Genomic DNA, 12,528 nt, shown 5'->3' on the forward strand with positions numbered 1-12,528 from the left:
GGTAAAGACCTGTAAGCATTCCCCTAGCTGCATCTGTTATTTGGAACATGTCAGTTGGTATCCCGCTTGTTCCTGAAACCTAAATTTTTGTGAGTACCTTTACTGCAGCTTGAACTTCTTCTGTCATCACCATTAGCTCTTTATCATATACTACTGTCTGAAATTTTTCTCTGTTGACCAGTTCTTTTTTTGTACAGTGACGCCATATGTCCCTTCGAGTTTTTTGTTGTTTTTTCTTCACTTTAACAAAAACAAGTGAAAAAGGTTTATTAATAAAAGAGGCATAGCTAGTGAAAGGTAGGTCATGCAAAAGCACTAGACCCCTGGAAAGGTAAGGGTGAAGCCAAACCTTACAGCATGCTGTCAATAGAAAAGGAGAGGAAGAAACCCTGTTATTGTTGTTTTTCTTTTATTTAAGATTTTTTTCCATAGTGTGTATCAGTATTACAACTTGAGGCTTACATTTGTTTTTAAGTTTGGGAAATACTGAGCGAATTCTTCCTTTTTATCCTCCAACTCCAGCTCTTCGCACATTCCATTATAATACTTTGCTTTGTCTTCTAGAACTGCCCTTTGAAACCTTTTTTACTTGATCTCATTCATTTGTTTTAGCTTCTCAACACGCTATAGTACAGTTTTCAGAGTCTCTTTTGACACCCATTTTGGTCTTCTCATTCTTCTTTGTAACAACCTTTTGCTCTCATCATGACTGATATTTTTTACATCATTCCACAGTCCATCAAGTTTTTGATTCTTAATATTCTGTGACTCTGACCTGTCTTGACATGATTTTTAAATTCAGATGGGATAGACTGAAGGTCGTATTTTGCTCTTGTGGACTTGTTTTCATTTTCTTCACTTTGAATTTGCACATGAATATCATATAGGAATATGAAATTTGTAATATTAAAACTTTTCCTTTGATTATGCCTTGTTCTGATTTGCCCCTGTTGTACCCAGCATAAGGATTAATAGTAGCCCCAGTCAGTCTTGCAAGATTGTCATTTGGATAATAAATTATATACCCATGTCATTTGGATAATAAATTATATACCCATGGAACATGTCAACATGAATTTAGAAAAACTCCCTTGGTGATGCTGTTTAAGGTACCACTAGTTTAGTATTATTAGGAGAAAGATGGACAATCTCTTCTCATGCAGCTTACTGTCTATGGACACCCACTAGAGGGTCAGCTATGAGTTGTTTCCAACTTGACAGCACATAATACAACAGTTTAATTTTTTTATAGGGATTTTAACAAAGGTTTGCAGAAAAGTTGGATTTTTCATTCATTCATTCATTCATTGTTGTACATTTTTCTCCCTCACCTAAACTTTCCTACATCCCCTCCCCTAGTCCACTTTGCAGTGCACCTTTTATTCTGGATTGTTGTCATACAAATAATGCCTAATCTTCTGTAACTTTTAACAGTTCTTTCCTTCATCTGTTCCAGTGCAGTATTTATTACCTGTCTTCTCTTTTCCTAGTTTGCCCCAACAACCATCTAATCTTTTAAGTAATAAATTCTGAGGACAAAGTTCTTAATGACAAGGTCTATCATAGATTCCTGTGCTTTTCTTTGCTACATATATTGAACCTTGTGGAACAAAAAGCATTTAAGATGTAAAAGAAAATAAAAACATGGAAACATAAAGAAAATATACTACTAATTTTTGTAAAACCTACCTTTACACTTTGCATTTTACATTGAATTAAAGAACAAAGCTGTAAAGATAAACTGAAGGAAAATAATAAACTGAAGGACATGACTAAAGTTTACATGACTGAAATTATTTTCTAAAATTTTATTTTATTGAGAAACCAGTATATCACTTTGTCCCAGAATATTACTTGGAAAAGAAAATTAGCTTAAATTTTTTTTTGGGTTATTTTTAAACAAAAACCCAAAAACAACAAACCTGGCCTTAGGAGTCTAGTGTTATAATCACGCAGAAAAGTACATAAACTGTGAGTTTAGAAGATATGTGATCTAACACAGCGTGCATATACCTTTCTCACTACTACAAAAGTTCCTTTTATGTATCCTTCCAATAAATTGCCACAGTTCTGGCTTTTAACACCGTAGATAATTCTTGTTTTAACTTTTTATAAATGAGATCATGCAAAATAATTTTTTTAATATGTGGCTGTATTCTTTTCACTGCTTTGTTCTATACTAGAACATGCATTAATTATAATTTATCATACTGTTGCTGATGGAAATTTGGATTATCTCCAGTATTTTCATAGTATAACTTGGGATGCCTTAAACATTATTATGTATACTTTTTATGTATGCCTTCATTTCTCTTTTGCACTTTTTTTCTGGGAGTAAAATTGCTAGTTTATAGAGTAACTGTATATTCAGATTAGGGAACTCTGTGGCCTAGCCCATAGCAAGTTGCACTGCTAACCCAAAGACTACTGTACCTCTCTGATAATTCAAATCCATTAATGGCTCCAGGGGAGAAAGACGGGCAGTCTCTCTTCCCTTGCAGTTTATAGCCTCAAAACCCCACATTGAGTTGGTACATACGGAGTCTGCAATGAGAGAAAGTGGAGGAGGAAGGTTCAGTTTTGATAGTACTATCAAACAGTTTTCCAAAGTACTTGTGCCATTTTATATTCATACAAACAGTATAAGAGAAGTCCTATTCCTCCATATCTTTGCCAGTGTTTAAAAATGTCAGCCTGTCATTTTAGCCATCCTGCTGCATATGTAGCTGCCCCTCAACACAGCTTTAATGTGTGTTTCTCTGATGACTAATGATGTTGAACACTTTTTCATATCTTTTTGTGAAATACAAGTGTCTTGGCCATTCTTCTGTTGGATTATCTGCTTTTTCTTATTGATGTATTAATAGTCTCTTCATTCTTGGGAAACTTTTTTATTTTTTTATTTATGATAAAGGTCTCCTTTAGTACTGCTTACTGTATGTAGTTCACTAGATCAGTCTTCTGTGGTTTGTGCTTTTGCATGTCCTATTTAAGAAATCTTTTCATTAAAATAGTCTCTGTCATTGCCTTTTAGAAGCTTTTATGGGTTTCACTTTTCACAGATGTATGAAACATCTGGAATTGATTTTTATACATGGGGTGAGCTATAGGTCAGATTCTATTCTTTTATTAGATGGATAATCCATGAACTTGTGTTTTTTTAATTCTCCACTCTCCCTTAAGGCTATTCTTTCCTTAATACTCAGCAGTGTCATTTTTATTATAGACTAAGAGTGTGTGGATTCTGTATTTTTTTTACCCTTCTCTGTTTCATTTGTCTTTATATTATTCCTTATGCTTACCACTGTATAAATTACTGAAGCTTTATAATACCTGACCATAGACTAAAAGTATGTGGATTTGGTATTTTTTTTTTACTCTTCTCTATTTCATTTGTCTTTATATTATTCCTTATACCTACCACTGTATAAATTACTGAAACTTTATAGTAACTGGCCATATAAGACAAACTGCTCCCCATTTTATTCTTCCTGAAAATTATATTAGGTAATTAGCCATTTGTACTTGCATGCATATTATATAGTTAGTCACTTTAAAAAATTATATTGCGGAATTATTAAAATCAGAATGATAATCATGCTTTTTTGAGAAAGATTTTAATATTGATAAGACTAACACACTTCTCAATTTCTATTTCCACACTGTTTCTATCCCCTCAAAAACTATTTTAAGAATTGGCTTTACATATAAAGTTAAAAATGTTAACATAAAGTTAATAAGAGCATAGTTTTTTTGAAATTTCATAGTGAGTTTGTAAACTTATTAAAAATATGTAGACAAAGAATACAGTTGACTAATCTGGATATGTTTTGCTTTTGTTTTTCAGTATATCTGTGACAGTCTCCTGGACACAAACTTTTTCAAGAATTATCTGAAGTACCCAAATATGATTTTCTTACATCGTGACTTAATCTGAATGCAAGGTCAAGAAATAGAGTTTGTGTCTAAGTATAATGAAGGGCTGTGTGTAAACACTGACCCTGACTTAATTCTCATGAGCATTTTAGAAATGAGTTTACATCGGCAGATGGGTTCAGATCGAGATCTTAAGTCTTCTGCTTCCTCTGTAAGCTTGCCTTCCGTCAAAAAAGCACCCAAGAAAAGAAGAATTTCAATAGGCTCTCTGTTTCGGAGGAAAAGGGATAACAAACGTAAATCAAGGGAGCTAAATGGCGGGGTGGATGGAATTGCAAGTATTGAGAGTATACATTCTGAAATGTGTACTGATAAGAACTCCATTTTCTCTACGAATACCTCTTCTGACAATGGATTAACTTCCATCAGCAAACAAGTTGGAGACTTTATAGAGTGTCCTTTGTGCCTTTTGCGGCATTCTAAAGACAGATTTCCTGAGATAATGACTTGTCATCATAGATCTTGTGTGGATTGCTTACGACAATATCTCAGGATAGAAATCTCCGAAAGCAGGGTTAATATTAGTTGCCCAGAATGTACTGAGAGATTTAATCCCCATGATATTCGCTTAATATTAAGTGATGATGTCTTGATGGAGAAGAATGAAGAGTTTATGCTTAGACGCTGGCTTGTTGCAGACCCAGATTGTAGATGGTGTCCAGCTCCAGATTGTGGGTAAGAAAATACTGTTTGGTTTATTCCTTTTAAATTAACTTTTTCTTCCCAGAGAAACACGGTTCGAATCCACCAGATGCTCTGCCGGAGAAGGAGGCGCAATATCCTCCTGTACCAGTCAGATCTGATTTGACGGTACACGCACACAAAATAATTAAAAAAAAAAAAAATTAACTTTTTCTCTTTGTAGATAAAAAGCATTTGCTATTTGCTAAAAAAAAGAATGCCAAAGAATTCTGGTATCAGACACAATGTTAGTGAAAGACAAGAATCCTATCTTACTTGTTTTTGTATCTTCTTTGCATACTCATTTAAGAACATTTTCTGAGAAAAAGGATAAGATGTTAGATTACAGGTTCTAGCTATATCCAAAATTTCCTTACTCATTTGGAGAATTTATATTTTGATATAACAGATGTGGGATTTATTTTTTTCGTTGCATGGAGAGAGTTGCTGTGGTAATAATCTTAAGTTACCTTTTTAAAGCTAATCTTTAAAAACTAATCTTGTCCCACATGTGCCATGGTCATGATGATTTGCGCATATTGGTAAATAAATATTTGTTGGTCTGAAGATCAAGAACTTTTGGAATGCATCCATTTGCTCAAGCTCTTGAGATGGAAAAAAAAGAATATGAATTCCCAGGAATAATCAGTTAAACTTCTCACAGTCCTCTCAGGCCTGGTTTGCCTGAGATAGTTCTGGCTTATGCTTACTGTACTTATTGTAGTGGTGTAATGTTTTAGTTTGCAGTTCCTTACCCTTCCACAAGTGTTTTAATTAGACTATGAATTGCGTGATTATCTTAATGATAGTGTTCTTAATTTGTTTAGTAAACACATGAGCATTCATATTATTCCTTATAAATTCCTTTGTATGTGTGACATATTTCTTAGTAAAATGGTTAGAAACTTATTTTTATGTACATTTTTTTCTTCCTGTGACTTTATTGTTATAAAAAGTGGCTTAGTATTGTATTTTGAAGACGATCACTTAAATGTTAACTAATATAAAAATAATAGAAACATTCTTCTTTAAAAGATTTATTATAAAAACAACTACTTGATTTTTATGGAATTTCATCAAAGAAATTTTTCTTAATTTAGTCATAAATTAATTTTTGGTTTTAAAGATTATACAAAGAATACAAAAACACTTGTGAAGTTATTTTTATTATCTGTGTATTTTCACTTGCAGTTGACTTACTCTGGGCTTTTAGGCTAAATATTTTATATATTCTTTGACATTATTAATTGTATGTCTGTGTCATGTTGAAAGTATTACCCAGTCACGTAAAATTTATGTATCCCCTTTGAAAAGTACTGCATGAGCCTTGTTAAAGGTTTCAATTTTATGTAGTATGAGCATGTACATACTTAATTTTGAATCAAGATAAGGATTGACATGCATCTTTAATATTTCTAGCATAATTGTTCTCTAACAATAAGTTTTAGAACATTAAAGAGATTATTACATGCTTAATGAAGTACAGTAAATATTTTCAGAGATAATACTGCAGAAATTCATTCTGGTACCTCTGTTGTTTTAAAGATTGATGTTTTTTGAGGGGTTTTATTTGTTGTTTTTTATAAGTAAAAAATAAAGATAGATGGGACAGACTTTCTTCCTTGGAAAGGAAACTTGGAGGAGGCCTAAGATAGATTTTTAATGTTCCTAACCTTCAGTACACAGGAAGCACTTTATCATTCACATTTGCCACCCCTCTTCCCATTTCTAAAGTAAATTTTATTCTTAAAACTAGACAGATACTTGTATGCCAGGCAGTAGAAGATTAAATAGTGAACAGAAGACAAAATTCACAGCCATCTTGAGGCTTATTAAAACTTTTGAACTCACAGAGGGACATTTTAAAATTTAAACTCTTTATTGTTTCAGTCTGGTATGAGGAATATTACTAAATAGCTATTTGACGGCCAAGTCACAAAAATGCTTAGCCATAATCCCATCACCCATAGACATGGAGGTAGGAACTTAACCCCTTCATTGTACAACATATTTGAAAGACTTTATACTTAAAAATGTCGGTGTATGAAATTAAAATTTCCTTTTTTGCATGTGATATTTAATAGTTACCAATATGACATTAATTTTATTTAAACATATAGGTTAACACACCTTGAAGAATACTGCTCTTGTCCTGGTGTAGACAAAAGTACTCCTTAACCTGGTTTCTATTTGAGATGTCTGGGGGTTTCTAATTTAACATTCTTCTGATGGTTAGCATATGTTTAGATTGTTAGAGGATAACATTCCTTTTGACTGAAATTCCAGGAGAAAGAAATAGAGCAATAAAATGAAAGAGATTTAGAAGGGCAAACTTGAATGGTGATATTTAACCAGGGTTAGCTCGATTGCCAGCCCTCATGGCTTCATGAGAAAAATCTGTGTAAAACAGGGCAGAAGAATTGAGGTAAGGAGCATGTATGACAAGTATATGCCCTGCCTTTGATAGTTTCTCCCTAGGAGGCCTAGTTTGTACATTGTTTGGGCAGATAGTAAAAAATTGATGTTTTAGTTCTATCATCAACCTATTTTGGTTGACTGCTATCACATACTAGCCTGTTCTTTCACATGAATGTTTTTATTTTGTTGGGAGCTTTGAATATATGTTGTTGTTGTTGTTTCTATGTGCCGTCAAGTTACTTGCGATTCATTGCGACCCTATGTACAACAGCCCTAAACTCTGTCCTGTGCCAATCACACTGTCTCCGATACTCCTGTCCCTACTACCGAAGTCAATCAATCCACCTCATAGCGGGCCTTCCCCTTCTGTGCTGTCCCTCCACCCTCCCAAGCATGATGGCCGTCTCCAAGGACCAGTCCCTCCTTAAAACATGTTCAGAGTATGCCATGTCAGATGAAGTCTCAGGATCCTTGCCTCCAAGGAGCAGCCCGGTTTAACCCTTTCAAGGATGAATCTGTTTGTTTCCCCAACAGTCCATGGTACCCTCAATACTCTTCTCCAGAACCACAGCTCAAAGGCATCAATTCTCCTTCTATCCTTTCCTAGTCATTGTCCAACTCTCTGACACGTAACAAGTGATTGCAAAGACTATGACCTGTATCAGACGCACCTTAGGCTCCAGAGAGACACCATTGCTCTTCAATACTTTGGAGAGGTCCCTAACAGCATAGGAAGCATTTATTATAGTTGCTATTGTGTGCCGTAGAGTCAAGTATGACTGATAGCGACTCTATAAGCAACTAATCTGAACCCTGTCCTATCCTGAGTCATATTCCTCATCTCTGACATTTTTAAGTTCGTTGCTATAATCACTGTGTCAGTCCGTCTAATTGAGAGTCTTCCTATCTTTCACTGACCTTCAATCTTCCTAGCATGTCCTTTTCCAAAGAATATCCCCTTCTGGTAACATGTCCAAAGTATTTGAGATGAAGCTTCACCAGCCTTACCTCCAAGGAGCACTCTTGGCTGCACCCTCTCCAAGACATATCTGTTTGTTCTTTTGTCAGACCGTGCATTATTCAGTATTTTCCAGAACCACAGCTCAAAGACATCAATTTTTCTTCTATCATTTTTATTCATTGTCCAGCCTGCAGGCATATAGCAAGTGATAAAGATTAAAAAGACATGGTTTGAATCAGGTACAACTAAGTCTTCAAACTGACATCATTCCTCCTCAGTACTTTAGAGAAGTCCCTGACAACAGGCTTTCACAATGGAATATGTCCTTTCATTTCTTTATTTCTGGTGCCAAGGGTGTTGATTGTGGATCTAAGTAAGATAAAGTCATAAAGAATTTCAATCTTTTCTGTCTGTGATGCCTACTAATTTAATACCATGAAGCCTTGAAAACAAAGCATTTTTTCTTCTGCCTTTACAGGTTATAGCTGACTTTAAAAATGTATTAGTTTGCGTGTTGTCTTTTATAAACAGAGATTTCTCCCATCCTATTCTTTATTTCCTCCTTTTTTCCCTGTAAAATAAAGTAGGATGGAGGGGGAAAGTGTCTTTTACTATTCTCTGTATTAAGTATTTTATCAAAGACTATTTTAGTTTATACTGTACATAATAACTTGTTGAAATGGCACTTATAACTAAAGGAATGGCAGCAGATGCTTTCTTCAAGATCATAGATTGATAGAGTTGCATTTGTTGGGACTCTGTATCTGTGATTTACTCTTGTGTTGTATGCTATGGAGTCAGTTCCAATTCATAGCAACCCAAAACTGTTACAGGCTATAGGAGCAGATCACTGGGTCTTTTCTTCTGTGGAGTTGCAGTGTTTTCAGACTGTTACCACCAACCTTTTTCACTTAGTTTAACCATTCATTAGACCACTGGAGAGTGGTATGCTTTTTAGATCACAGGCCTATTGTCAAGTTGATTTCTAATTCATGCAGCCCTGTTGGACATAGTGTGATTGCATCTTGGATTTCTGAGGTGTAGTAATCTTTACAGAAACCTAATGCCACATCTTTCTCTCAGAGAGAAGCTCCTGAATTCCATCTGCTGATGTGAGTGCTTAACTCCTTTCTTCTCAGGACTCTTCAAATGCCATCAAGTCAGTTTCACCTCACTGACTGTGTAGGTCAGAGTATAGCTGTCCATAAGGTTTCTAGGGCTTTCTGGAAGCAGATTGCTTCATCCTTCTTCCAAAGAACAACTGGTCTTTTCAAACTTCTGACTTTTTGGTTAGGACCAAATAGATAGACATTGACAGAAGATAATTGGTGTTTGACAATGATAATTAAGAGAATTGGTGTATCAGAAATGAAGTAGAGCTAAAAATTAAGTCTAATGAGTATAAGGATGACTTAACTCCCTGAATCTTAAAGCCCTGCATAGTTTTAGAGATTATCTTGAAATTAATGAAGTACACCAACAACTAGAGCCAAAGAAGAGGAAATAGAAGATTTTTTTATCAACTTTAACAGCAGAAAGAATTCAGGATACTAAAGAGCTGAACAGAAGATTTCAAAAGGCAGAACAGAAAGCCAAAATAAAGGATTACAATGAAATGTGCAAGGAGCTGGAGTCAGAAAATCAAAAGGGTTGAACTTGTTCAACATTTCTCAAGCTCAAGGAAATGAAGAACTAATTCAAACCTTGAGTTCCAGTACTTAAGGATGCATTGGGAAGAATATTAAATGATCCAGGAAGCATTAAAAGATGGAAAGGGTATACAGAGTCACTGTACTGAAAAGAATTGGCAGACACAGAAAAATTTCATGAAACAACATATGAGCAAGAGCCTATGGTGATGAAGGAAGAAGTTCAAGCTGCTTTGAAAGAATTGGCAAAAAATAAGACCACAAGAATTGATGGTATACCAGTTGACGTATTTCAGTTAACAGATGCTGTCCTAGATGTGCTCGCCAAGTTGTGTCAAGAAATCTGAAGGAAAACCACTTGGCCAACCGACTGGGAGAGATCTCTATTTGTTGCCATTCCAAATAAAGATGATCTAACAAAGTGTGGAAATTATCAAACAGTATCATTAATATCACATGCAAGAAAGATTCTGCTGAAGATTATCCAAAAACAACTTGAACAAGTTGCCAGAAACTATTTGTGCACATAGCCTCTCCTTGTAGAGAACTTGCTAGAAGTGCAGTGTGGGTTTAGAAGGGATCATGGTACTAGGGATATTGTAGCTAATATTAGATGGATCTTGGCTGAAAGCAAGGTGTACCAGAAGAATGTCTATCGATGTTTCATTGATTATGCAAAGGCATTTGACTCTGTGGATCACAACAAACTGTGGCTAACTCTTAAAAGAATGGGGATCCCGGAACACTTGATTGTGCTTATGTGAAACCTGTACTTGGATCAGGGGGCAGTCATCAGAACAGAGCTAGGAAACACTGCATGGTTCAGAACTGGGACGGGTGTACTCTAGGGATGTGTCCTATCTCCATACTTTTTCAACCTGTATGCAGAACACATCATCCGGGAGGCTGGGCTGTATGAAGAGAAATGTGGCATCAGGATTGGAGGAAGATTCGTCAACAATCTGCGTTATGCAAATGACACAACCCTGCTTGCTGAAAATGAGGAGGACCTGAAGCGCTTGCTGCAGAAGGCTAAGGAATGAAGCCTTCAATATGGATTGAGGCTCAATATCAAGAAAACAAAGATTCTCACCACTGGGCCTATAGGCAGCAGCATCATAGAGGTGAAGAGATTGAGACTGTTAGTTAACAGTTTTAGTTTGCTTGGTTCCACAGTCAGCACTCTTGGCACCAGCAGCCAGAAAATCAAAAGACATATTGGGATGGGAAAATCTGCTGTTAGAGACCTCTCCAAAGTACTGAAAAGCAATGATGTCACTCTGGAGACTAAGGTGAGCCTGATAGTCTGTGGTCTTTGCAGTCACTTGCTATACATCGGAGAGCTGGACAATGACTAGGGATGATAGATGGAAAATTGATGTCTTTGAGCTGTAGTGTTAGAGAAGAGTATTGAATATACCATAGACTGCTAAGAAGATTAACAGGTTTGACCTAGAGAGGGTTGAACCAGGCTGCTCCTTGGAGGCAAGAATTCCGAAGCTTCGTCTGACATTCTTTGAACGTGTTGCAAGGAGGGACTAATCCTTGGAGAGGGACGTCATGCTTGGGAGAGTGGAGGAACAGCTCAGGAGAGGAAGACCTTCTATGAGGTGGATTGATTCAGTGACTGGGTTAATGGGTGTAGGTTTATCGGAGACAGAATGGCACAAGATAGAGCAGGGTTTAGGGCTATTACTGTGCATAGGGTCGCTGTGTGTTGCAGGCTACTCAGTGGCACATAACAACAACACAATTCCAAGAAAATTACTGTTAAGACTTTTTATGCATTTCTTCTAGTCTTTTCTTTATGAATATTTTAATTTTTATCAAATGGTGTATGTTTAATTTTGCTTTTTATGCTTACAATATTGTGAGTACTTTCTGATGGCCTAAATTACTTTGTGCTATCTGATCTAGTAAATGAATATGTCCATTTCTTAAATCATTGTTTTAATAATGTATAGATGTTACTTTATTTTTTTAATGGTAGACCTTTATAAATAGGATTATTTGAGTCACTTCCCAAATAGTTTTTCAGGAAGTGTAGTACCAATATTTATTTCCATCATATTCTACCAGATTTGACTATTTTTCCCCCTTGTTACATTAGAAACAAAAATTGAGCTTTTAAAATGTTTGTTAGTCGTTGTACGTCCTTATTTGTGAACTGTTTCTTTTTTCTTCAGTTTTACATTGGTAAGACAATGTTAAAATTTATAACTAATTTACTCCTCATTTATCAACATGGTCATGTTCCAAAAACCTTGTCATTATATAAAAATTGGCATTAGGCAAAGAGGGAGGATGACTACATCTAGTCACAAAGTTTTACCACATCGGTAATCAGTAATCCAAATTACATTATTATGTAACTACTAAACCACGGAGGATCGTGGCACCTTAATGAACACAGCGTTACTCTTGCCTCATACTTTGACATTCCTTACTGCCCAACATAACATCTTTAATGCACAGAGTAGTAATTGGATAGGAGATGTTTTACTTTTGTCATCAAGATGAAATGTTGGAAAACAAGATAGTAAAGGAGTAGGTGTATTTTTTTCATGAGTGATATAAAATGTTAAAGGAATAACACTTTCATAAGAATCTTTTAATTAATGAATGTTCTCTTGTTTTACAGCACATTTTTAATCTTTTCTTCTTAACTCTTTCAAGATATGCTGTGATAGCATTTGGATGTGCCAGCTGCCCAAAATTAACTTGTGGGCGAGAAGGCTGTGGAACAGAGTTTTGCTACCACTGTAAACAGATTTGGCATCCTAATCAGACCTGTGATGCTGCTCAACAAGAAAGAGCTCAGAGTCTACGTTTGAGAACTATACGTTCTTCATCTATTAGTTATAGTCAAGAATCTGGAGCAGC

At 35.5% G+C, this 12,528-nt stretch overlaps 1 protein-coding gene across 1 annotated transcript in view; it reads left to right on the forward strand.

Annotated features, from left to right (window-relative positions):
* Positions 1 to 3,854: 3,854 nt before the first annotated feature.
* RNF19A (ring finger protein 19A, RBR E3 ubiquitin protein ligase) overlaps positions 3,855 to 12,528 on the forward strand; it is a 31,602-nt gene continuing 22,928 nt past the window's right edge. Inside the window, exons 1-2 of the mRNA XM_006900010.1 lie at positions 3,855 to 4,611; positions 12,322 to 12,528. Of these exons, the coding sequence (XP_006900072.1) occupies positions 3,938 to 4,611; positions 12,322 to 12,528 (881 nt within the window). The 5' untranslated portion in view covers positions 3,855 to 3,937. The remainder of the gene's footprint in view (positions 4,612 to 12,321) is intronic.

The sequence above is a fragment of the Elephantulus edwardii genome, unplaced genomic scaffold, assembly GCF_000299155.1.
Source record: "Elephantulus edwardii isolate Elephantulus edwardi_28Jun2011 unplaced genomic scaffold, EleEdw1.0 scaffold00270, whole genome shotgun sequence".
In the NCBI taxonomy this organism is placed as follows: Eukaryota; Metazoa; Chordata; class Mammalia; order Macroscelidea; family Macroscelididae; genus Elephantulus; species Elephantulus edwardii.